The sequence below is a fragment of the Aquarana catesbeiana genome, linkage group LG13 (assembly GCF_042186555.1).
Source record: "Aquarana catesbeiana isolate 2022-GZ linkage group LG13, ASM4218655v1, whole genome shotgun sequence".
NCBI classification, from domain to species: domain Eukaryota; kingdom Metazoa; phylum Chordata; class Amphibia; order Anura; family Ranidae; genus Aquarana; species Aquarana catesbeiana.
Genome location: NC_133336.1, coordinates 19,980,254 through 20,006,629, shown reverse-complemented (window position 1 = coordinate 20,006,629; position 26,376 = coordinate 19,980,254). Strand labels below are relative to the sequence as shown.

Here is a 26,376-nt window from a genome sequence, read left to right as displayed (position 1 = left end):
CACACTAGCAGATGCAGCTGTGGCCTCCCTTTGTTGTATAAATCCTATTGTATAGAGTTCTGTAGCTCAAGCTGATATGTGCACACAGGCCTGTGAGCCAAAGCAGAGATTCCTCTCATATCGGGTGGCACCATCCAAGGTTTCAATCAGAGAGAGCAGACCCCAATGAAGGCAGCTACGTCTATGGCGTCTCCTTGGATAGCCAGTAGGGCTCTGGAAATCCTTGCTCATGTAATACATGTATTTATAAACCAAATATTGTATACATAGAGTAAAAAAACCCAAAAAACTCAGCTTGTAATGTATACGTAAAAGGGAATGATTAGACCATATGGGTACTACTTTAATACATGAATGGGTTATTTACCAGCACCGTGGATACCCCACTAAATTTGAGAGGGTTGGGGGGGGGGGGGGGGGTAGGCTTGATGTATCAGGATTGGCTCCAGTAGACCTGATTATTGATAGGATATTGGGGTAGAGTGCCTTTTATTACTTAGGCTCCGTTCACACCTGGGCATCGATTCCGCCCGCAATTCAAATCGCCCAGGTGTGAATGGAGCCTTAAAGCGGAGTTTCACCCAAAAGTGGAACTTCCGCTCATTTGTCCCCCCCCCTCCCGTGCCACATTTGGCACCTTTCGGGGGGAGGGGGGAGCGGATACCTGTCTTTGACAGGTATCCTGTCCCTACTTCCCATAACCACGGCCGTGGCGCATTACGTCAGCGCTCACAGCGGGTGCTTCGCGCATGCGCAGTAGGGACCTGGTGTGAAGCCATAATGCTTCACTACTGGGCTCCCTTTCTGGCAATGGCGGCGGCAGCACCCGACAGCTGATGGAAACATCAGCTGCAGTGCCTACATCGCTGGACTCCAGGACAGGTGAGTGTCCTAATATTAAAAGTCAGCAGCTTCAGTATTTGTAGCGATGGGCGGACCTCCGCTTTAATGTTGGTTACTACGAGCTGACTTTGGATTGTGCCATAGTAGTGCTCTATTGGTACTGTCATTTCTGTTTTCAGCCACTAGGTGGGGTTGTGAGCTGACGTCTGTACGTAGTTCTATGGAGTTGTAGCTGTAATTGACTATTTGTTTTAGTACATTACAACTTTACATTCTTTTGTGAGTGTTCATGTAACATTTATGCTTAAATGTGTTCAAATAAAACTTTCTTCTGATTAAAAAAATAAATTTAAATGTAAAAAAAGGAGCCAAAATCATTATGGTTTTCCTTTAACTTTTTTGTAACTAGAGGTCATAGGTGCTCAGTCCAAATTTTGCAGCGTTGGGTAATTTGACAGTAAAATTGGCCATAGATGGATCGAAACTTGGCCGGGGTCAGCAGGTATTCGATCCATCTATGGGCAGGCTGGTTGTACTGAAGTCAATCAATCGATCAACTTCAATACAACCAACCTGTCAGATTTTTTGCATACGATAACTGCTGACAGGTATAGCCGCCAGCAGTAATCATGGTGTTCTGCCAGCAGGGAGCCACAGTATAGTAACACAGTAGCACTGCTGGAGGGATTACCCCATCAGCACTGACTGTGCTGTTTTTTTTTGTTTCTAGGCTATAATCAAGCCAATGTGGTAATCCTGCACAGATCACTGGCTGATGATTTTGAAAAGTTCTGTCGAGCCAACAGTGGCCCCCTTCCTCTGTTATATCGCAGTGCCCCAGGTGAATGGAAGTGTCCACCACTGAGCACCGAGTCAGATATACAGTAAGTGTGAAAAAACATTTGTCTTCTATGCCATTCTTTAACTCCCTCTGCATATGAATGATCCATCATGCTGGGGGACACTTTAATATTTGGTGATTTCAGTACTGTGCTGATCACTGTTCTCTCTACTGGAGAGGAAGCTATACCTGAGGACCTGCAGTGCAAGGATCTCCCTGCTTTTGCTTCATCCTTTCTGTGGATCTTTGCTTGCTCTACCTCTGTCATCACCCCACCAGTTATCAGATGATGTCACTACTGTGCACCATACCACAATCAAACTGCTAGGGGATTAAAAGGCCAAAATTGTAAAGATAAGGGAACCCATAATTTAGTAAAAAAGTAACATGGGGTTGAGAGAGAGGTGATTCTCCGACTGACGGCGAATACTCAAGAGACCAATTGGATTGTATCCAAAATCAAGGTGAAAGGCCATATGCTGGGATGCTTAACAATTTATGTGGAGAAGACACTTCCATGAAGTCTCCTGGGATCCTTTTACCTCCAGGTTGCCAAGGTCTTCCCCCCATTGCCAGTGGGCAATACAAGCTGGTTTGACCCTTACAGTATATGCTGGTTTGGGTCTAAACCCACCGGTAAGCCTCCACCTTTACTGGCTGTGGGAATTGCACATGTTTTTGTGAGGACACTGTGGTGTAGTTTACTGAATTTGTTTCCTACTTGTCAACTATCAAGATTCAGTATATATGATTGGTGGACAAAATAGAAGCCAGCTGCGTACCTTTTACTATTTTTTTTGGGCAAGAACAACCTAACAGATTTTTATGTTGGTGATGGTATTTTGCACATTTTTCACAGTTGGTGACCATAAGGGTCCTTATTATATATGGACTATTATCATTAGTCTGCTGATGGACATTTAATCTTTATTCAAGACACCCGATACATATCTAATTTATTTTTATAGTTTGTATGTCTATGGTTTATTTTCACTTTAGCGCTACACTTTGTTTTACCTGTCTATTTAGCAAATATTCTATTTGTTATGTTAGCGGCTCACACTCTAGAGCAAGCGCAATTACATCACTGGTGGGTTTTACTACTGTGCACCTCACTGTTCTTGCTGGAAAGGAAGCTGTACCTGAGGACCTGCAGTGCAAAGATCTCCCTGCTTCTGCTTCATCCATTCTGTGGATCTGTGCTTGCTCTACCTTTATAGTTACCCCACCATTTATTAGACAATGCCACTACTGTGCTGATCACTGTTCTTGGTGGAGAGGAAGCTGTACCCATGGACCTGCAGTGCAAGGATATCGATGCTTCTGCTTCATTCATTCTGTAAATCTGTGCTTCGTCCCACTCTCCCACTGCTGCTTCTTAAATATTGTTCCACCAGTTATAAGGGGGTCAGCTCTGGTATGAGGAAGCAAAGCCCTGCCTCTACCAAGATGGCCCCTCCATACAAAGACACAGCGCAGAACAAGGCTTTGCAAGTCAGTAATGGGGAAAGGATCAGCTACAGGGAACCTACAGGCAATACCGGTGACTTGTACTTTGCCCTCTGCTTGCCTTTTTTGGACACTGCTTCCAAAGTTGAGGTCTTTTTTAAAGCGGAGTTCCACCCAAAAGTGGAACTTCCGCTTATCTGCTCCCCCCTCTCCGGTGCCACAATTGGCACCTTTCGGGGGGGAGGGGGGAACGGGTACCTGTTTTTGACAGGTACTTTTCCCCATTTTTGGGAGACTGCGTCGAGGCGCCGTCCCTTCGGAAGTTCGGCCCCCTTCCTCTGCCGCCGGGTCCAGTTAGAAAGCGCAGCGCACTTCGCGCATGCTCAATAGGGACCTAGATGTGAAGCCGAAAGGGTTCACTGCTGGTTTCCCTTAAGATGAATGGCGGCGGCAGCACCCGACAGCCGATCTGAAAATCGCTGCTCCTAGGACAAGGTAAGTGTCCATATATTAAAAGACAGCTCCCAGGACAAGGTAAGTGTCCATATATTAAAGGTCCATATATTTGTAGCTGCTGACTTAATTTTTTTTTTCCCCAGGCGGAACTCCTCTTTAACACAGACTTTCCCAGCTTAGCTTTTTTTTTTTTTTTTTTTTTTTGGTAAGGGTTCACATTCCACGTAGCCCTCATCTTATATTTCTCTCTAACCTGGAGCAGGTTGTAATTCGAATGTGATGGTCCCTAAAGTAATATCTGAAGCTTGCTGGGTTTTGTTGTAGGACGGACTGCCTCCTGTATCGGAGATATGAAAATGGCACCTTCGCGGGAAGTCTCACCAGCCTCGAGAACTACTCAGAGCAGTTGAAGGACATGGTGACATTTTATCTGGGCTGCAGCTTCTCTTTCGAAAGCGCTGTGCAGAAGCTTGGGGTGCCTGTGAGGAATGTGCTGCAGGGGCGTAATGTGAGCATGTACAAGGTAAGAGGCGCAGGGACGTGCGGTGAGGTCAGTGGGTGGCTGGTGAGGCACTGGCTAGTATCAGAGCCAGATACACACAGGTTACATACACTGTGATCATTCTAGCACTAGACCTCCTCTGTAACTCTAAACATGCAACCTCTAAAAAATTATAAAGTGTCGCCTATGGAGATTTCTAGGTACTGAAGTTTGGCGCCATTCCACGAGTGTGCGCAATTTTAAAGCGTGACATGTTAGGTATCTAGTTACTCGGCATAATATCTTTCACATTCTTTTTTTCTTTTTTTATTCATGATACAGTTTCTTTCCAAAAAAAAAAAAAAGCGTTTGAAAAATTGCTGCGCAAATACCCTGTAACATAAAAAGTTGCAACGACCACCATTTTATTCCTTAGGGTGTCTGCTAAAACAATATATATATATATATATAGTTTGGGGGTTCTGAGTCATTTTTGAGCAAAAAAATTATGATTTTTACATGTAGGAGAGAAGTGTCAGAATTGGCTTCACTAAATAAATTTAGTAATAAGTAATTCACTATATTTTCCAAAACTGTACTCAAGCAGGTGGCTAAAAGGACAAATGACTAAAGTTTAAAGTTATAACTTTCAACCGGTAATTTCACAGTAAATGAATAAATAATACATGATTATCTTATAACATATAGCATAATAATATATGATTTAGCTTGATTATAATAGTACCTTTTCAGCAGCAGCAGATTCTCCCCTCTTAACTGTGTGAGAAAAAACATGGGATTGTGGGAAAATCTTATACACATAAATCCATGTTTTTCCTTGTAGTTAAGAGGGCTGGGCTGGAAAGGAGCATTTGTCTTTTAGACACACGCCCCCTTCTATGACACCGCAGTGAGAGGCGTGCCTCCACTGCAGCATTTTTATTGGACAGCTTGGGCCTATGGTGCTTTATAATTGGTCCAAGACTCCAAGCTGTCCATGGAGCTCAGTGCCTCTGAAAATAAGTGAGGAGAGGCACTGGGAGCTCATCCTCTCAGTCTGCTGCAAACAGAGTGTGCCAGCTTGTATTTAAACTGGCCGCTCTGTATGTAGCTTCTGACAGGCTGTGCAGGGAGGCCCGTATCTCCAGAGCCATAGATAATAGGAGCCCCAAATTTTGACCAGTGGTGTTTTTTTTTGTTTTTTCGATGTTCATGCCTCCCCTGCCTCCCCTGACTGCACGTCCCTGAAGAGGCAGTGTTTTTAGGTGGGGCCCTGTTTACTGATCACAGGGCTCTAAGAGTGTATGAATGATGATGCATTCCTATTGAGTTCCATCCCTTTAGTCCCCCTGTGAATTGTTGTCTCTCTTCTGAAGACAGCTGTCCCCTGCCACGGGGTGGGCAACTTCTCCTGCGATCTAGTGGTCACCATGCGGCCGATTCCTCAGGACAAATTAGATGCAGCAGCGATAGCAACGCATCCTATGAAACAGTATCATGGGGCCCCCATCCATATCGGCTACCCAGGTCAGTGGCTTGAGATTTGGTTTTAGTGGTTTTAAGTGGTTTTATACAAATGTTCAATCTTTGTCTTTTATGGTCAGGGCTACTATAACATTTTATGTTTTTTTTAGTCATCTAAATTTGAAATATTACATATTACTTTGATAGAATTTTCTGTTTAGTCAGCAGAAGCTTGATTCTTCTTTTTAGAACATTAGCATTGTATTTTTAGTGGTGTGCTGAGAGGACCCGGTTTCATGTTCATGGGATACCAATGAGTCATCTGTGCAGTGACTTCTTCCCTATCAGTTGGGCCCACTACGAGGTTTCAATCAGACAAACAGAGCCACAAAGCAAGGTTCTTTATTGTGCTATCTCTTGAACTCGAGTGCTCTGGGATTCCTTTGTCATGTATAAAATGTTTATTTGTAAAACTAGGATTTTTTGTGTGCATTCATATGAAAAAAAAGTAAATACATGAAATAAAATTAATCCAAAACCATTATATTCTACAAGTAAAATGTCTTTATTTCTAAAAGAAAGTGGTACACTTCCCTTCCTTCTCCTTCCCAGCTGTTCATGGGCAATGGTGCTCCCAGCTGAAACTCCCACCAGTGGGTTGTGTTAACAGCAATATCACACTGCTGCTGCCAGAACTATTGAGCTTTAGCATAACATTACCAGTCCCCATGACAGGGTTTTTGGCATTGCTGGACAATATAAGACTTATGTCACATTTGCTAATGTTTATGGTGACAGCTCTCCATTGCCAGAATCACTAAGGCTTCAAACCACCCTCTCCTATAGCATCACTCTTTCGCTGCCAATGCCAAGGAGCTGGTTCTCTGATGTTGCTTCATCACTGGCATTTTTTAAATGTTTTGGGATAATGACTTTCACTAATGTAAGAGACCAGGGTGTTTAAGTCACTTTACCCCCAGCAGGGCGATGACAAAGGCAAAATTGCCCGCCCGATTTGGGTCTTGGGAAGGTGACAAAAATATGTTTTTTTCCTTTTATTGGGAAAATGAGACCAGGAGTCTGTTGGCATAATTTATCACCAACTGCTGTATGACCTTCCCATATATCCCAGTTGAACCTCTAGTTTAAATCGGCCAAATACATTCAAAAGGTGTTCAATGTCTTACAGTTTGTTTTCTTTCTATAGCATAAAGCAGTCACAGCCTGAGTAGAAAATCCTACCCTCTGTCAGAATCAGTGGCGGCTGGTGAAGTTTAAGGATGGGGGGGGGGGCTCCAGACCCCGTCCTTCCTTTTTACCCCTCCCCCTTTTTACCCCTCCCCCTTTTCATAAGCCCACCCCTTATAGAATCCACCCACTCCATCTCCTGTATTCCACTTGCTTCCACCTATAGTGTCATGAGTATACAGCTCAGCATCACAGAACAGGGTATACAGCCCCAAAATCACAGGACAGAGTATACAGATCAGCATCACAGGACAGAGTATACAGATCAGCATCATAGGACAGAGTATACAGATCAGCATCATAGGACAGAGTATACAGATCAGCATTACAGAACAGAGTATACAGATCAGCATTACAGAACAGAGTATACAGATCAGCTCTACAGGACAGAGTATATAGATCAGCCTCACAGATCAGGATATATAGCTCAGCATTACAGGTAGGGTATATAACCCAGCATTACAGATAGGATATATAGAGCACCCCCCCCCCCCCCGTGCGGGAGGTCCGTCACTTACCGGGTTTTGGAGAGGATCCTCCTGTGTCTCCACTCTCCTCCACAGTGCAGACAGCAGTGGCTGCTCCAATGTCCGCTCCTCATGCTTCCTCCGCTCTGTGGCTCCTCTACCGCCAAAGCGCTAGACATCCAATAGAATCTCCTGGCGCTTTGGCCAATTGAGAAACAGGTCTCACGACCTGCGCCCCGAGCCCACCCTTTTTTTAAGCCTATTAGAGCCTCTGGCTCTAATCAGGTGCTTAAAAGAAAAAAAAACACCCCCGCCATAGGAATCCATGCACCCGGTGTCCTGAAAGGGGCCAGGCGCATTGATAGCTGGGAGGTGGCAGGGATAGGGGGGGGGGCGGCGCCCATGCGCCCTCAATGCACGGGTCACCACTGGCCAGAATCATTATAGAGAAGGACTCTTGCTGTCTGTGTGGAAGCAGCGGCCTCTATTTAGAGGTCCAACACACACCAAGCTGAGTCAGACCTATAGCTCTGCATCAGCAAAGCTCATGATTGCCACTGATTGTAGACCTCTAGCTCTGAATTAGCGTGGGGGAAATGGAGGGGTGGGGATCAGGATCGGACCTCTCCAGAGAGACTACTGCTTCTCACAGAGATCCATGTATGGAGGCTTTAGGCTGTATAATTATTGGAAAGAATAGTAACTGTGCGGCTGCCAACTTTCCTCTTTCCCTGTTCCTCTTGCTTTCCATCAGGTACATGCCCAAAAACGCATCCCCACTCATCTGTGCTGTTTGTAAAGTAGAAATGAATGGGCTGCACACGAATGCCTTCACTGTAAAACCCATTTTCATTTAACAAATAGAGGATTCCTAACCTGTCCACCTCCTGCTTCAAGACATTTCACCCCACTAAGGTCTTGATCATGGACATGATTTAGCCCTTAGTGGGGTAAAACACATTGAAGGGGGAGATGGACAGGTGAGACTACATGTTGCGAGTCCTATGTTTGTTGTATTGAATCTGGTTTTATTATATTAAAGCTGTATTCTTATAGTTATCGTTTTTATATTATCCAAATGTCCTGACATGTTCTTGTTGCATGTCTATTTCTAGATCTTCTGGGTATAAAGGATCTTCAGAAAACAGATTATGGCGATCCAGTAGAGGCTCAGCCCGGGGATGTCCCTGTCTTCTGGGCTTGCGGTGTCACTGGTGTGGAAGCGGTCATAAGCTGCAGTGCGTATCACGGTATTCTCACATGTTTTACAGTTTGTTTCTTTATGTAGCGGTCATGTACCTGGTTGAGGCCAGGTTGATGAGAGGGCTTCCCTTACACCTTTTGTCCAGTTTGCCTTGGGGATGATGACAGGGTATAACAGGGCACAGAGTGGCACGGGTGCCTGTAGGAGATCCATGTCGGGATATCTTGTAAAGTGGAACTGAAGATAGTGCGCCAGGCCAGCTGGCAGACGCCGGATCTCGGATGCATGGTCAGATGGACAAGAGTCTGTAACAACCAGGCAACAGGCGCACAGAATCCATGGACGTGCGATGAGGTCAGTGGCTGGTGAGGCACTGGCTAGTATCAGAGCCAGATACACACAGGTTACATACGTTAGAACGAGAGCAATAATTCTAGCACTAGACCTCCTCTGTAACTCTAAACATGCAACCTGTAAAAAAAATTTAAAGTGTCACCTATGGAGAATTATAAGTAATGAAGTTTGGCGCCATTCCACAAGTGTGCGCAATTTTAAAGTGTGACATGTTAGGTATCTATTTACTCGGCGTAACATCATCTTTCACATTATTAAAAAAAATCGAGCTAACGTTAGTGGTTTTTTTTTTTTTTTTTTTTATTCATGAAACAGTTTTTTCCCCCCAAAAAAATTGCGTTAAAAAAAACTGCCGCGCAAATACCGTGTGACATAAAAAGTTGCAATTGTCACCATTTTATTCCCTAGGATGTCTGCTAAAACAATATATATAATGTTTGGGGGTTCTGAGTAATTTTCTAGCACAAAAATTGTGAATTTTACATGTAGGAGAGAAGTGTCAGAATTGGCCTGGGTGGCAAGGGGTTAATTACCATAAGTAATATACAAATAATTATTATATATTGTTTTTAAGGTAATTTACTATATTTTCAAAAACTGTACTCAAGCAGGTGGCTTAACGGACAAATTACTGAAGTTTCAAGTTATAACTTCCAACCAGTAATTTCACAGTAAATGGATAAATAATAAATTATTATCTTATAACATATAGCATATAAATATATGATTTAGCTTGTACCTTTTCAGCAGCAGCAGATTCGCATTCTCCGTCTTAACTGTGTGAGAAAAACATGGGATTGTGGGTAAATCTTATACACATAAATCCATGTTTTGTCCTTGTTAAGAGGGCTGGGCTGGAAGGGAGCATTTGTCTTTTAGACGCACGCCCCCTTCTTTGACACTGCAGTGAGAGGCGTGCCTTCACTGCAGCATTTTTACTGGACAGCTGGGACCAATGGTACTTTACCATTGGTCCAAGACTCCAAGCTGTCCATTGAGCTCAGTGCCTCTGACAAGTAGTGAGGAGAGGCACTGTGAGCTCATCCTCTCAGTCTGCTGCAAACAGAGTGTGCCAGCTTGTATTTAAAGTGGCCGCTCTGTATTTAGTTTCTGACAGGCTGCACAAGGAGCCCCATATCTCTGGAACCATAGGTCGTATGAGCCCCAACCTACCAGTGGTGGGGAAGGACTTAGGCTACTTACCTCCCAAATTTTGGCTCTCTGTGACCCCAGGTCACAGAGCTACGACCCTCGAAGCTCGATTTATTTATTTTTTAATGTTCATGGCCCTGCCTCACCTGCCTCCCCTGACTGCACGTCCCTGGTATGGTGGCAATGCCCCAAGGTTAAAAGTTTTTGGATCATAATCTATAATTTTATTGATTTTTCTCACTCAAATCTGAAAAAAATCTCCTATACAGGCCTTGTTGTGCGGCCCTGTGGAGAATGCCCCAAGACATGTATACAGGTTGATCTCATGTGGCGGCAAAGATAGCCATAGCAAGGTCATGTAGGTTGGCAGCTATACCTTTTAGATTTGGTACGGGCTAATAATTATTATAATTAATTATAATTAATGGGCGGCTATCCGCAATACTAAATGACAAACTTGAAGGACTTGTGTCTTTTTTCAACCTCACCTACTATGAACTCAAGTTTTTCGAGAAAACCTGGTGCCCCTGGATTCAGTATTTGGCGGGAGATGCACAGGCCCACTTAGGATAGTCAGCAATGGTACAAAGCATTGAAAAGTTATATAAAAAATTTAAATACATTTTATTTTGTTTTAATTTTGCGCTTTTTTCAATGTGAAAAGTGTAAATATATGTTAAAGGTGTAAAAATATTCATGAACTGAGCAACCAAAAAAAAAGTTTTATTTATTAATAGTTTATAAAATTAGAAGTGGACAAAAAAAATCAGCAGGAAAATAATAGTTAAATAGAGAAGGAGAATATGGAGTTAATTAGGGCTGATTGAAGTAAATTAAGGGCTAATAAGGGGTTAAACAGGGGAACATTAAGGGCCCTTTCACATGTGGGAACCGTTCAGATCTGCCTGTCAGTTTTTTCAGGCGAACCTGAACGGACGCTCCATACATCTCTATGGAGCGACGGATGTAAGTGGTGACATGTCCGCTTACATCCGATCCGCCCCGATCCGATCCTAAATCTAGATGGATGGAAACCCTATTTTCCATCCATCTATCGGAGTGGATGAAAACGGACAGGCGGTCCGTTTTCATCCGATTCCCCCCCATAGAGGAGAGCGGAGACCTGACAGATCCGTTTCTGCACAGTGTGCAGAGACGGACTTGTCATCCGCCAGCTCAGCAGGGATCAACGGATCGATCCCTGCTGAGCAAGCGGATGTCTGAAAACGGATCCGCACGTGTGAAAGAGCTCTTAATGAACAAAAATACAATTTTTTCTTACCTGACAGGTTACTTTAAACTGACTTATTCTGCGGATCTAATTTCATCAAATTGATCTGTAGATGAATAAACAGAAAGATGCAAAAAGAAACAATGTTTCTTTTTGTATCCTTCTGTTTCTGCGGCTGAGCAATGTTGAGAAACATTGCCCGGGTGCTTTTTTTAAAATTTTTATTGACAGCTCCAATTGCTGGGACTTCGTTTACGCTTCAGCTGTCAAACACGGGAACCCCACTGACATCTTAATGAGTCAAACGGCCCTGCTCCTTAACAACCGATAATTGACGTTGTTTTTTTGTTTTTTTTATTTCAGCTGCCAGTGGGGGAATCCTGCTGCCAGCTGAAAGAACCGAAATGATTGGTTTCAGGTATCTGAGCATTTGCACGAGTACTAATACTTGTGAAAATGTTTAGTATCGGCACCAATACAGGTATCGGTGCAACCCTATCGGGAACCATACATTACGCCAGTGCACAAGACTGTGTGAATGTGTATTCAGCCAACAGTGTAGATGTCTTCTGTTAAGACTCAGATGTGAAGTTCACATTGTACCTCAGCGGTTTACAGTTAATGCCGCGTACACACAATCGGAATTTCCGACAACAAATGTTCGATGGGAGCTTATTGTCAGGAATTCCGATCGTGTGTGCACAATTCCGACGCACAAAATTCCAAGAATGCTCGGAATCAAGCAGAAGAGCCGCACTGGCTATTGAACTTCATTTTTCTCAGCTCGTCGTACGTGTTGTACGTCACCGCGTTCTTGACGTTCGGAATTTCCGACAACATTTGTGTGACCGTGTGTATGCAAGACAAGTTTGAGCCAACATCCGTCGGAAAAAATCCTAGGATTTTGTTGTCGGAATGTCCGATCGTGTGTACGGGGCATTAGACAAAGTAGCTATCCCGAAATGTATTGTGGTGACAAGATTTTGTAGTCTTTGTGCATGTGGTTAGGCTTACCGCAACCATGGACTTCAGTAGATACAGATGTAATTCTATTTTTTGCATTTTGTAAGTTTGTGAAGATGTATGACTTTGCACTATCCAAATGTTATTATACAATGTGGTTTATACCTTTCTCTTATAAAATACATTTCAATAAAAATTATTAGAAATGAAAAAAATAAAGATGCTGATCTATCTTGATCAGCCAAGTTGAGGTTAAAAGAACTCTTGTGATTATCTTGAATTTTATAAATAGCAAGCTCATCGTTGTATCTTCTCACTTAAAATCATTCAACTGATCTTCTATGGCAGTTTGCATCATTGTAACGATCCAGTCTGTACATTCTGATGTTTTCCTTTGTCTCTGTCCAAGAATCTCCCCTGGCATTCACACATTCTCCTGGCTGCATGTTCATCACGGACATAAAGAATGAGGAAGCACCAGAGTCCGACTCCGGCCAGACCCCCGCGGTCGTTCAGATCTCCTCTGATCCCCTACAGTACAGCCTGGTGTCACAGCGGGCAGCAGACAAGATCCGAGCGCTGGAGAAAATCATCGGAGTGGATCCAGGTAAACACCGCAATGATGGTCATAAACACAAAAGATTTGAAGAGAAGAGCAGGAACTAAACTTTGTCAAAGTGCAGTGAAGCCAAAGGCACCAATTGTATTCCGTTAAAGTGTAATTATATTTCTAAAATCCGTGTAAACCATAATTGGACCTTATAATTGGCTACAAGGGCGAGTTCAGAGGGTGGTGATAAATGGGGGATGAGGAAGGAATATTTCTTTTCTCGGACATCACGGGACACAGAGCCACAGTAATTACTGATGGGTTATAGGGTATCACTAGGTATTGGACACTGGTCACACCCTAATCAGGAAGTTCAACCCCCTATATAACCCCTCCCCTTCCAGGGATACCTCAGTTTTTACACCAGTGTCTTAGGTGTTGGACGTGTAAAGATGTCCTGTGCTGAAGCTCCAAAAGGAATATTCTAAGATCCTATACTGGGGCAAGCCAGGCGACCGGATCCATTCAAAGTGTCTTTTCATGGCCGAATTGGATGGTACCCGGGCCTCGTGTCCGAAGAAACGAGGTTTTACCTGTAACGCTTCTCTTTTTAGAGAGCTGGACCCGCGGATCAGAAAATGGCTTTAAACTTCCTAATTTCTGGCGAGGTGCTTTACAGGCCCAGAACTGAAGGATCCCCCTACTGATGGGGGCCCCAGTCTCTGACGGTTTTTCCACAAACGGAGCCCACCGTGAGAGGCGAAGGCTGGGTCTGTGTAAACTGAACCCTGCGGCCTGGATAAGGTAAGAGGAGATTCCACAGAATTTTAATTCTAGTGGCTTTTCTCCTTTAAGGTGAATGCATGCTGTGCCTATTGTGACCACCGGGGGCTGCCAAGAGCACAAACCTTTTCATGTTTGATCTGTCTCAGCGTCCGCTGCATTATTATTATTATTATTATTATTATTCAGGATTTATATAGCGCCAACAGTTTACGCAGCGCTTTACAATATAAAAGGGAGACAATACAGTTATAATATAATACAATACAATACAATAGGATTAAGAGGGCCCTGCTCAGAAGAGCTTACAATCTAATAGGGTGGGGTAGGTGGTACAAAAGGTTGTAACTGTGGGGAATGAGCTGGTGGAAGTGGTAGGAGATTAGTTGGAGACGTGATAGGCTTTCCTGAAGAGATGAGTTTTCAGGGATTGCCTGAAGGTAGCAAGAGTAGGGGCTAGCCGGATAGATGGAGGTAGCGAGTTCCAGAGGATGGGAGAGGCTCTGGAGAAATCCTGGAGACGAGCATGGGAGGAGGAGATGAGAGAGCTTGAAAGCAGGAGGTCTTGAGAGGAGCGGAGAGGACGATTTGGGTGATATTTGGAGACAAGATTAGTGATGTAGCTTGGGGCAGAGTTGTGAATGGCTTTGTATGTTGTGGTTAGAATTTTGAATTTAATTCGCTGGGTGATTGGGAGCCAGTGTAGGGATTGAAGTAGAGGGTTGGCAGACACTGAGCGGTTGGTAAGGTGGATAAGTCTGGCAGCAGCATTCATGATAGACTGAAGAGGGGATAGCCTATGGAGCGGTAGGCCAATGAGAAGGGAGTTGCAATAGTCAAGGCGAGAGATAACAAGGGAGTGAATGAGGAGCTTGGTGGTTTCATTTGTTAAAAAAGGGCGAATTTTAGAGATGTTACGGAGGTGAATTCTACAAACTTTTGACAATGATTGGATTTGAGGCATTAGCTCTTCCTCCAGCTCCAAAGGTAGATGGTGGGGGGTTTTCTCTGCTGGGATGGTCCCCCCAGGCTAGGGAAAGGCTCAGGTATGCTGTAAGGCGGGTGAGACCGCACTGTCACAGCCGCTGCCGCCGCCGCCACCGAAGCCGCATTGCGATGCAGGGCCCATCACTGCCGGCCTCCTCCTTATTCCCCCAACCCCAGCCTCCCTTCAGGCTTGTCCGAAAGGGTCGGCTCGCGCGGGAAGCGCTCGTTTTTCAAAAACGAGGGGGGGAAGGGGGGGGCGGGGCGTCAGCACAGCGTCAGCGTGCCCAGACGCCCACAGTGCCAGAAAGCATGGCCATTTAAAGCACACTGTACAGGTGCTCTGAGCTTTGGAGAGACACAGAGCTGACAGTCGCATGTAAGGTGGGACACAGGCATTCCCCTAGGCTGCATTTACTAAAGAACACCGGACTGGGCATTTGGTAGCAAGGCTTTTAGCCAGACTACATCGCTCAGCAGTCAGTGTTCGCTTTTGATACCTCACACCTTGTTGCTTTGCACTATGGGTAGAAGAGGTTCAAGCACCCCAAGAACCAGAGGCACTAGGGGGTCTCGTTCAGGTTCTGAGGACCCCCTGTCTGCTACACCATCCCCTCCTGAGGGACCAGGGGCAGCTGGACAGGGAGAGTCATTGGGGTTAGGGGCTACATCTGCTGCCGGCACTTCAGCCCCTGTGTACATTACACAAGAAGTTTTTTCCTCAACCATTTCTGGATTAGAGAAAAAGCTAATGGCCGCGATTACATCTTCACGCAGTGAAAGAAAACGCACAAGGCCTTCCTCTGCTTCCCAAGACCCTCAGTCAGAGGAGCTCTGGGATAAAGGAGATGAATCCCTTTCAGAGGATCGGGATGGGACAGATGATTCCTCTTCGGAGGATTCAGGTGGAGAGCGACCCTCTGCGACTTCCCAAGAGGAGAAAGTCTTAGTGCAGATCCTCACTGGTTTGGTCCGCTCCACATTTAAGTTGTCCCTACCTGAAACTACTACAGAAACCTCTTCTGCTTTGGGGTCACTGAAACCTTTCCAAGCAGCACATGCTTTTCCTGTTCATAATTTACTTGAAAAGCTGCTTTATTCTGAGTGGGATCACCCAGATAAGCGATTTCTTCCGCCGAAAAAGTTTTCTACACTTTATCCTATGGAAGAAAAGTTTATTAAGAGGTGGGGAATACCGGTCATTGATGTGGCCATTTCCTCTGTAAATAGTAATCTGACTTGTCCTGTAGACAACGCTCAGATGCTCAAAGATCCTGTGGATAAAAAGATGGACTTCTTATTGAAAGATGTGTTCTCTTTAGCAGGATCAGTGGCCCAACCTGCAATAGCAGCGATTGGAGTCTGTCAATACTTAAGAGACCATGTTAAACAGGTCATCAAAGTATTACCTGAACAGCAGGCCCAGGGGTTTGCTAACCTTCCTGCGGCTTTATGTTATGCTGTTGATGCCATTAGAGATTCTATCGTGCAAACCTCTCGCCTCTTGCTTGGGTTGGTGCATATACGTAGAATCTTATGGTTGAAAAACTGGTCAGCCGAAGCACCATGTAAGAAGCTACTGGCTGGGTTTCCCTTCCGTGGTGAAAGGTTGTTTGGAGAGGACTTGGATAATTATATCAAGATGATCTCCTGTGGGAAAAGCACTCTCTTACCTGATAAGAAGAAGAGTAAGCGTCCCTCTTTTAAACGGACTCTTTCCCCAGCGCCAGGGGCATCAGCCTCCAGGCAGTCACGAGGGTCTCCTCCGTATGGGGCAAGAAACAAGAGTCAACCCCAGGGACACAAGAAATCCTGGGGGAAAAGGTCTTCTAAGCAAGACACTAAGACCTCTTCATGAAGGGGCGCCCCGCTTGCTCGAGTGGGGGGAAAGACTGCTGCAGCTCTCAGGGCCCTGGCAGAAGGACTTCCAGGACAGATGGGTGATCTCCACGGTAACCTTAGGGTACAGACTGGAGTTCCAAGAATGTCCCTCTCCTCGTTTCCTCAGATCAGGTGTTCCCAGAAAGCCAGAAGAGAAGCAGTCGCTCCTTCTAGCGATAAAGCGACTTTTGTCGCAAGAGGTCATTGTGGGGGTTCCCACAAAGGATCAAGGATTGAGACTTTGTTCCAATCTTTCTATGGTCCGAAAACCAAATGGGGACGACAGACCCATTTTGGATTTGAGAGATCTGAAACGATTCCCAAGGATGCAGTCCTTTCGTTTGGAATCAATTCAGACAGTAATCTCCGTCCTGCAGGGAGGAGAATTTCTGATATCAATAGGCATCAGAGATGCAGGCCTATATGTGCCCAGTTTTCCTGCTTAACTGAAGTGTCTGCAGGCAAAGATCACTGCTCTAAGGGAGCTGATTCTGACAGTCAGGGCCAAGAAGGGTCTTTCTGTCCGCCTTTGTATAAGGCTGCAGGGGAAGATGGTGGCTTCATTCGAAGCAGTTCCCTATGCGCAGTTCCAAGCAGAACTGTTGTAACACAGTATTCTGTTGACCTGGAACAGGAAGGTGCAGGCATTAAACTTTCCAATGCACCTATCGCATGCGATGCGTCAGAGCCTCAGTTGATGGCTCATACCCGAAAACCTACAGAAGGGGAAATCCTTCCTACCGGTTGCCTGGGATCCTCTTGCAGGCAGGACGGATGCGTTGGTGATTCCGTGGCATCGGCTCTCACCGATTTATGCATTCCCTCCCATTCTGCTACTGCCACGGCTCCTTCGCAGACTCAGGCAAGAAGGGAAGTCGGCACTTCTGGTGGCCCCCGTTTGGTCCAGAAGAACCTGATAAGCAGAAATAGCAGGGATGATGGTAGGTTCCCGGTGGACCCTACCGATACACCCAGACCTGTTAGCTCAAGGTCCGGTGTTCCAGCCTGCCTCACAAATGCTAGATTTGACGGGTGGGCTATTGAATCCCACGTTCTGAAAAATCGTGGGCTTTCAGGTCCTGTCATATCTACCTTGATCAAGGCAAGGAAGCCAGCTTCCAGAATGATTTATCATAGTGTCTGGAAAGCTTATGTATCCTGGTGTGAATCCAGGGGTTGGCATCCCAGGAAATATGTCATAGGTAGAATTCTGGATTTTCTACAATTAGGATTAGAGATGAAGCTGGCCTTGAGTACCATCAAGGGCCAGGTGTCGGCCTTATCAGTGTTGTTTCAACGGCCGCTTGCTTCGCATTCTCTGATCCGAAACTTTATACAGGGGGTGATGCGTCTTAATCCTCCGGTTAAGGCGCCCCTAAACCCCTGGGACTTGAACTTGGTTCTATCGGTGTTACAAAAACAACCTTTTGAACCAATACGTCAGATTCCTTTGGTCTTACTGACGAGGAAACTAATTTTCCTGGTAGCTATCTCTTCTGCTAGAAGAGTATCAGAAATAGCAGCTCTTCCCTGTAAAGAGCCTTACTTGATTATACACAAGGATAGAGTGGTACTGCGCCCTCATCCTAGTTTTTTTACCGAAGGTGGTTTCAGATTTTCATCTAAACCAAGACATTGTGCTACCTTCCTTTTTTCCAGAACCTTGTTCTTTGGAAGAAAGGTCATTACATTCTTTGGATGTAGTAAGAGCAGTCAAGACCTATCTGGAGGCAACTGCTCAGATTCGCAAGACGGATGTCTTGTTCGTGCTGCCGGAGGGTCCCAATAGAGGACAGGCAGCGTCAAGAGCGACCATTTCTAAATGGATTCGACAGTTGATTATTCAAGCTTACGGTTTGAAACGGAAGGTTCCCCCATTTCAGATCAAGGCACATTCCACAAGGGCTATTGGTGCTTCTTGGGCAGTGCATCCTATGGGCCTCTATGGCTCAGATCTGCAAGGCCGCAACCTGGTCTTCAGTTCATACATTCACCAGATTCTATCAGGTGGATGTGAGAAGGCATGAGGATATCGCCTTTGGGCGTAGTGTGCTGCAGACAGCGGTACAAGGTCCTCAGGTCTGATAGCACCCTACTTGGTTGTGATTCCCCCCCCCTCAGTTGGCATTGCTTTGGGACATCCCATCAGTAATTACTGTGGCTCTGTGTCCCGTGATGTCCGAGAAAAGAAAATAGGATTTTTTATTACAGCTTACCTGTAAAATCCTTTTCTTTCGACGGACATCACGGGACACAGAGGTCCCGCCCCTCTTCTAATACACCTATACTGCTTTGCTACAAAACTGAGGTATCCCTGGAAGGGGAGGGGTTATATAGGGGGTTGAACTTCCTGATTAGGGTGTGACCAGTGTCCAATACCTAGTGATACCCTATAACCCATCAGTAATTACTGTGGCTCTGTGTCCCGTGATGTCCGTCGAAAGAAAAGGATTTTACAGGTAAGCTGTAATAAAAAATCCTATTTTTTCCTTGCTGGAGAAAATTGGAGCATGTTTTGCTGGGGTCTCTCGCCTTCCACTCGATCAACTGTGGGCAGGGGCTTTGCTAGGTCTGCAAAAGATCTGGGGCTGGAGCCCATAGCAGCTGTCACCAACCTGAGGGGGGGGGGGGGGGGGTCACGCCGGTGGTAAGCAATTTTTCGTGGGCAAAGGAAGGCTGGTGTTGGCGTTTCAATCATCATGGCACCATGGTTGATATGGTGTCAGTGTGATCGAAGCGCATTGTTTCTATTGTTACATTGTAATATATAATGAAGTGGTTCAAATCACCATAATGCAGAATCAGTGGGAGCCCTGGGCGTGTCACTTGCCACATCACCTGCCACCACTTGCAGATTGTCACTTGCCACGTCACCTGCCACCATTTTCAGATTGTCACTTGCCACATCACTTGCCACCTTTTGCAGATTGTCACTTGCCACCATTTGCAGATTGTCACTTGCCACCATTTACAGATTGTCACTTGGCATGCCAGCCAGTGCCACCAAATGTGCATTGTCGCTGCATTGGTGGCAGGCTGGCAGCACTGGTCCATTTAGTGAGGGCAGTGAGAGATGATGTAATCTCTCTGCTCCCCGCCGCACCTCCGACATTTAAAAGGCCCGCGCTGTGAGGGCGGAAGAGCGCTGATGTGTGGCGGGCAGTGAGAGATGATGTCATCTCTCTGCTCCCCGCTGCACAATGCTCCCACGTTGAAGTGGCCCGGCTGTGAGGGCGGAAGAGTGGTGACAGATGGGCGGAGAGAGATGATGTCATCTCTGCTCGCCAGCTCATCTCTCCTCCACCTCCAATGCCGCCCGCCGCAGCCGCGACCCGCTGAGACTCGGGGCTATGGGCTCCACATTATGAGCTCCAGCCTCGATAGCCACACCCTGGCGACGCCTATTACTGTGGGTATAGGTTTGTGTTTATTGGGTTGGATTTTTTTTTTTTCTTTTTCTTGGTTGAACTTTATGGACTTTTTTAACCTAACCAACTATGTAACTATGTAATACAAAATGAATGGGCACAAATCGCACTGCAAAGAATGACATGCGATTTCCCCCCACTGCTCCTGTGTGTGTGTGTGTAGAAAGGGATTAAAGCGCCATCTATTGGGCAGTTTAAAAAAAGTTAGAACTCTCAGTTCATATCTGGCCACCTGCAAAATTATCTATATAGATGTCCCAGTCCGCTGATGGTAGCAAATCAGGAGGTGCTCACAACTGTATGGCTGAATTCGCATTGCACAGACATCGCATGTAATCGGCACAGCAATGATTACATGAGGTGCGATGTCTGTGTATGCATATGTGTGAACCCAGGCTTACACACACATAGGAGCAGTGGGAGAGGCACCGCATTCCTGTTTGAATCACATACGCTCCTTTACAGCGTGATTTGCGCCAATTTTTTTTGTACTGATGCAAATTGCACCGCAAAGTATGGGTACTTGGTATTGGTATCGGTACCCATACCCACCAAAAAAAAAAAAAAAAAAAAAAGCTATAAGTGCAACCCTACCAAAAAATCTGAGTAAAAAAACAACAAAAACCTAAGCATTAAAATCACAAAACACGACCAGTCTTCATTTCAATGCCTGATCTTACCCTTAATTTAATTTTTAATACTTTAATGTGCTCCAGGTGACCGAGGGATAAAGAACCTTCTTGTCCGGGATGAGCTCCTGAAGTCTTGTTTGTCTCTATCTCATGCCAAATCCATCCTCATAACCACCGGCTTCCCCACCCACTTCCAGCACCAACCTCCAGAGGAGAATGACGGACCACCTGGGGCAATTGCAATGGCGGCCATGCTGCAGGCTCTGGGGAAGAAGGCCGCCATAGTGACGGATGAACGAGCCATTGATCTGAACAGGAGCATCATAGAGAAGGCCGTAGAGCAAGGTTGGTTTCTGCTTTTGTCAAAATGATCTCCAGGCACTTATATTATTTTCTTTTAGGGGCTTGTTCACACCTGTGTTGATTATGAAGAATGAAGCAATGCTAATTAACCACTTCAGCCCCGGAAGGATTTACCCCCTTCCTGACCAGAGCACTTTTTACAATTCGGCACTGCGTCGCTTTAACTGATAATTGCGCGGTCATGCAATGCTCTACCCAAACGAAATTTGCGTCCTTTTCTTCCCACAAATAGAGCTTTCTTTTGATGGTATTTGATCACCTCTGCCGTTTTTATTTTTTGCGCTATAAACGGAAAAAGACTGAAAATTTTGAAAAAAAATGATATTTTCTACTTTTTGTTATAAAAAAAATCCAATAAACTAAATTTTAGTCATACATTTAGGCCAAAATGTATTCGGCCACATGTCTTTGGTAAAAAAAATGTCAATAAACGTATATTTATTGGTTTGCGCAAAAGTTATAGCGTCTACAAACTAGGGTACATTTTCTGGAATTTACACAGCTTTTAGTTTATGACTGCCTATGTCATTTCTTGAGGTGCTAAAATGGCAGGGCAGTACAAACCCCCCCCAAATGACCCCATTTTGGAAAGTAGACACCCCAAGGAAATTGCTGAGAGGCATGTTGAGCCCATTGAATATTTATTTTTTTTGTCCCAAGTGATTGAATAATGACAAAAAAAAAAAAAAATTTACAAAAAGTTGTCACTAAATGATATATTGCTCACATAGGCCATGGGCATATGTGGAATTGCACCCCAAAATACATTCAGCTGCTTCTCCTGAGTATGGGGATACCACATGTGTGGCACTTTTTGGGAGCCTAGCCGCGTACGGAACCCCGAAAACCAATCACCGCCTTCAGGATTTCTAAGGGCACACATTTTTGATTTCACTCCTCACTACCTATCACAGTTTTGAAGGCCATAAAATACCAAGATGGCACAACCCCCCTCCCAAATGACCCCATTTTGGAAAGTAGACACCCTAAGCTATTTGCTGAGAGGCATGGTGAGTATTTTGCAGCTCTCATTTGTTTTTGAAAATGAAGAAAGACCAGAAAAAATTTTTTTTTTTTTTCTTTTTTCAATTTTCAAAACCTTGTGACAAAAAGTGAGGTCTGCAAAATACTCACTATACCTCTCAGCAAATAGCTTGGGGTGTCTACTTTCCAAAATTGGGTCATTTGGGGGGGGGTTTGTGCCACCTGGGCATTCCATGGCCTCCGAAACTGTGATAGGCAGTGAAGAGTAAAATCAAAAATTTACGGCCTTAGAAAGCCTGAAGGCGGTGCTTGGTTTTCGGGGTCCCGTGCGCGGCTAGGCTCCCAAAAAGTCCCACACATGTGGTATCCCCGTACTCAGGAGAAGCAACAGAATGTATTTTGGGGTGTAATTTCACATATTTCATGGCATGTTTGAGCAATATATCATTTAGTGACAACTTTGTGCAAAAAAAAAAAAAATTTGTCTCTTTCCCGCAACTTGTGTCACAATATAAAATATTCCATGGACTCGACATGACTCTCAGCAAATAGCTTGGGGTGTCTACTTTCCAAAATGGGGTCATTTGGGGGGGTTTGAACTGTCCTGGCATTTTATGCACAACATTTAGAAGCTTATGTCACACATCACCCACTCTTCTAACCACTTGAAGACAAAGCCCTTTCTGACACTTATTGTTTACATGAAAAAATTATTTTTTTTTGCAAGAAAATTACTTTGAACCCCCAAACATTATATATTATTTTAAAGCAAATGCCCTACAGATTAAAATGGTGGGTGTTTCATTTTTTTTTTTCACACAGTAATTGCGCAGCGATTTTTCAAACGCATTTTTTGTGGAAAAAACACACTTTTTTAAATTTTAATGCACTAAAACACACTATATTGCCCAAATGTTTGATGAAATAAAAAAGATGATCTTAGGCCGAGTACATGGATACCAAACATGACATGCTTTAAAATTGCGCACAAACGTGCAGTGGCAACAAAATTAATACATTTTTAAAAGCCTTTAAAAGCCTTTACAGGTTACCACTTTAGATTTACAGAGGAGGTCTACTGCTAAAATTACTGCCCTCGATCTGACCTTCGCGGTGATACCTCACATGCATAGTGCAATTGCTGTTTACATTTGACGCCAGACCGACGCTTGCGTTCGCCTTAGCGCGAGAGCAGGGGGGACAGGGGTGCTTTTTTTTTTTTTTTTTTTTTTTTTTTTTTTTCTTTATTATTTTTTTGCTTTTTTATCTTATTTTTAAACTGTTCCTTTCATTTTTTTTTAAAAAAATCATTTTTATTGTTATCTCAGGGAATGTAAATATCCCCTATGATAGCAATAGGTAGTGACAGGTACTCTTTTTTGAAAAAATTGGGGTCTATTAGACCCTAGATCTCTCCTCTGCCCTCAAAGCATCTGACCACACCAAGATCGGTGTGATAAAATGCTCCCCCAATTTCCCAATGGCGCTGTTTACATCCGGCGAAATCTAAGTCATAAAATGCTTGTAGCTTCCGGTTTCTTAGGCCATAGAGATGTTTGGAGCCACTCTGGTCTCTGATCAGCTCTATGGTCAGCTGGCTGAATCACCGGCTGCATTCTCAGGTTCCCTGTTGAGACAGGAGAGCCAGAGAAAAACACGGAAGACGGTGGGGGGGGGGGCATTCCCTCCCACTGCTTGTAAAAGCAGTCTAGAGGCTAATTAGCCGCTAGGATTGCTTTTACATGAAAGCCGACCGCTGGCTAAAAAGAATGATACCAAGATGATACCTAAACCTGCAGGCATCATTCTGGTATAACCACTCAAAGTCGTGAATGGCGTACCTGAAGACAAAAAAATGGTTAACAATAAAGCACAGTAAACGGTAAAGTATAAAAAATTGCATACCTGAAAAGCAAACATGATAAAACATAATAACAATAAAACATTGCAGAATAGAATACAGTAAAAAAGAGCAGAACAATAGAGAGAGAATAGAGAGAGAGAACAATAAAACGACAACTATTTTTTTTTTATTTTTGTTTGTGTTTTTTTTTTTTTTTTTACACTTTTTTTTTTGTAACTGTAACTTTTATAACTGTAACCGGTTCCAGGTTCGGGTCTCTCAAAACGCGATGGCATCTTGGGAGACCCTGTGAAAGTGTGCCTAGTCTGTGCAATGCTGTACCCTACGCTAATACTCAACTAGTGAATGGTAGCGTTCAAAACATTCACCAATGCAAAGACCAGGATTATCAGGACAGGAGGGACAATAATAGCGGGTGTCACGCCTATATCCGCGCTTGCTGCAGACACATCTTTTTTGGGGGGGTTCGTTGGGTAGGGGTACTCGGGAGGACATATAAATGCCTCTCATGCAGCCCACTGCATTTGGTTGGGGATGTGAATGGGGGAAGTACGGGCGCTGCAGAAGCGGTGGATTCACAAATTAGGATTGGCGAATGCAGCAGGAAGGGCACTATGGGCACGACGGGCCTGTGTTTGTCTTCTTGGTGGCAGCGGGACACTACTTGTGCTTGTCACCTCACCAGCTTGAACTGCACTTATGGGACTCGCCACGTCACCAAGTGTTACTGCAGTGCTGGTTTGACTACGACCGGGGTGTACTAGGCCACTGGTGCTTGCCAGTTCACCAAAACGCTACAAAAAAAAGTGACAGTGATCGATCGATACTGCACTTGGCTGGGCTGGGCTGGGCCGGGCGGAGGGGCAAAACGCAGGTGCTAGCAGGTATCTGGGCTGATCCCGCTAACACTGCGTTTTTGAGAACCCTAAACTGCTGGGGACGCCAGTATAGATCTGATCGGATCAGATATTGATCCGATCAGATACTATACCACTAAGGGAGGTGTACGGTGCGTGCGTGGGTGTTCGCGGTACTGGCGCTAATCTGACGCTGCCTGGGGCGACGCATATCACCGCCGGGCGATCAGGGGGCTAAACCTTTATTCGGTAATAAACGGCGGGTGCCCTGACACTATATAAAATAAACAAACTAACCAGCGTCAACTGTAACGGTTATACGGTGATCAGTGGTGAAAGGGTTAACTAGGGGGCAATCAAGGGGTTAAAACATTTATTAGATAGTATATGGGGGTCCCTGTCGCTATAAAACGCTGACAGCGAACCTAAATATTTACGTTCCTAACTAGCGTCACCAGCGACACTAATACAGCGATCAGAAAAATGATCGCTTAGCGACACTGGCGACAGGGGGTGATCAAGGGGTTAAAACTTTATTAGGGGGGGTTAGGGGGGTACCCTAGACCTACAGGGGGCTAATACTAACTGTCCTACCACTGCTAACTGTCACAAACTGACACTATGCAGTAATCAGGGAAAAAAAAAAAAAAACCTGCTTGGTGTCAGTTTGTGACAGGGGGGGGGGGGGCGATCGGGGGGGGATCGGGGGTGTTTAGTGTGCCTGGCATGTTCTACTGTGTTGTGTGTGAGTGTTGGTACACTTACATGTCTTCTCCCCTCGGCGCTGGAACGGAAACTGGCCAGCCGAGGAGAGATGACATCACATCCTCTGCCTCTGTGTACTATACAGAGGCAGGGGATGTTTCTCATTGGCTGGGAGCGATCGCGAGGGGGGGGCCACGATCGGATGGTCTCCCCCTCATCTCTGATCGCTTCCAACCAAACGCCGACCGCCGATGGCACCGGGGGGGGGGGTCCGATCGGACCCCCCGCCCGCGGGAAGGCAATCACGTACCAGGTACGTGATTTTGCCTGCCCGTGCCGCTCTGCTCACGTATATATGCGTGAGGCGGTCGGCAAGTGGTTAATGCACCTTTAGCATTTTTGGTGTGTTTATGTTGTAATTTTGAAGCTTTGAAAAAGCTTCAAGAATGCTTGATAAATACCCATAAAAGTGTTGCATTTCTAGTGGGAAGTGCATCTGACCACCACAAACCAAAAACTCTATTTAATTCATTTTTAATATTTAAAGCAAACTCCCCCATGCATCCACGTCTCCATGCTTCATATTGTTGAAAACTTTGAAAAACACCCCCCACCTAGCATTTCTGTCCGTGGCAAATGGTAAGGGCAAATGATTCATGTAGCATTTACTTCCTGGAATCCATCTGCCTTTAGCTCAGGCATGTAGCAGGAGGGTGTGCTTAGCTGAGAAAACTCCTCCTCCCCTCTCCCCTCCCCCTCCCAAAGACTCCTGGGATGTAACCACACCTTAAAAAGGAACTGCAGTCTGCTCACATAACTCAAATAAGTAACTGTACTGTCTGTCCCCATGTTATAAAGCGCTGAGCAAACTGTTGGCGCTGTACGTATATATATATATATATATATATAATATATATATACACACAAACTAATATTTAAATATATGTTTAAATGTGAAATATAATATTCTATTATGTAAAAATATAACTAATAATATGTCAAATTTTATATATATAATATAGATAGATATCTATATAGAGATATAGATATATAGATCTATATATATAGATATATATCTATCTATCTAGATAGATAGATATATATCTATATATACATATATATATATCTATCTATCTATGTTACGGAGCACACCTTTTACTACATTTTCTACTGCACAGATTTTATGTGGACG

General features: G+C 44.7%; 1 protein-coding gene across 2 annotated transcripts in view; it reads left to right on the top strand.

Annotated features, from left to right (window-relative positions):
- DGLUCY (D-glutamate cyclase) overlaps window positions 1-26,376 on the top strand; it is a 46,119-nt gene that overhangs the window by 11,703 nt on the left and 8,040 nt on the right. For both annotated transcript variants that reach the window (XM_073610008.1, XM_073610009.1), the window contains exons 3-8: window positions 1,574-1,727; window positions 3,914-4,112; window positions 5,447-5,597; window positions 8,365-8,487; window positions 12,563-12,760; window positions 20,496-20,756. In XM_073610008.1, the coding sequence (XP_073466109.1) occupies window positions 1,574-1,727; window positions 3,914-4,112; window positions 5,447-5,597; window positions 8,365-8,487; window positions 12,563-12,760; window positions 20,496-20,756 (1,086 nt within the window). The remainder of the gene's footprint in view (window positions 1-1,573; window positions 1,728-3,913; window positions 4,113-5,446; window positions 5,598-8,364; window positions 8,488-12,562; window positions 12,761-20,495; window positions 20,757-26,376) is intronic.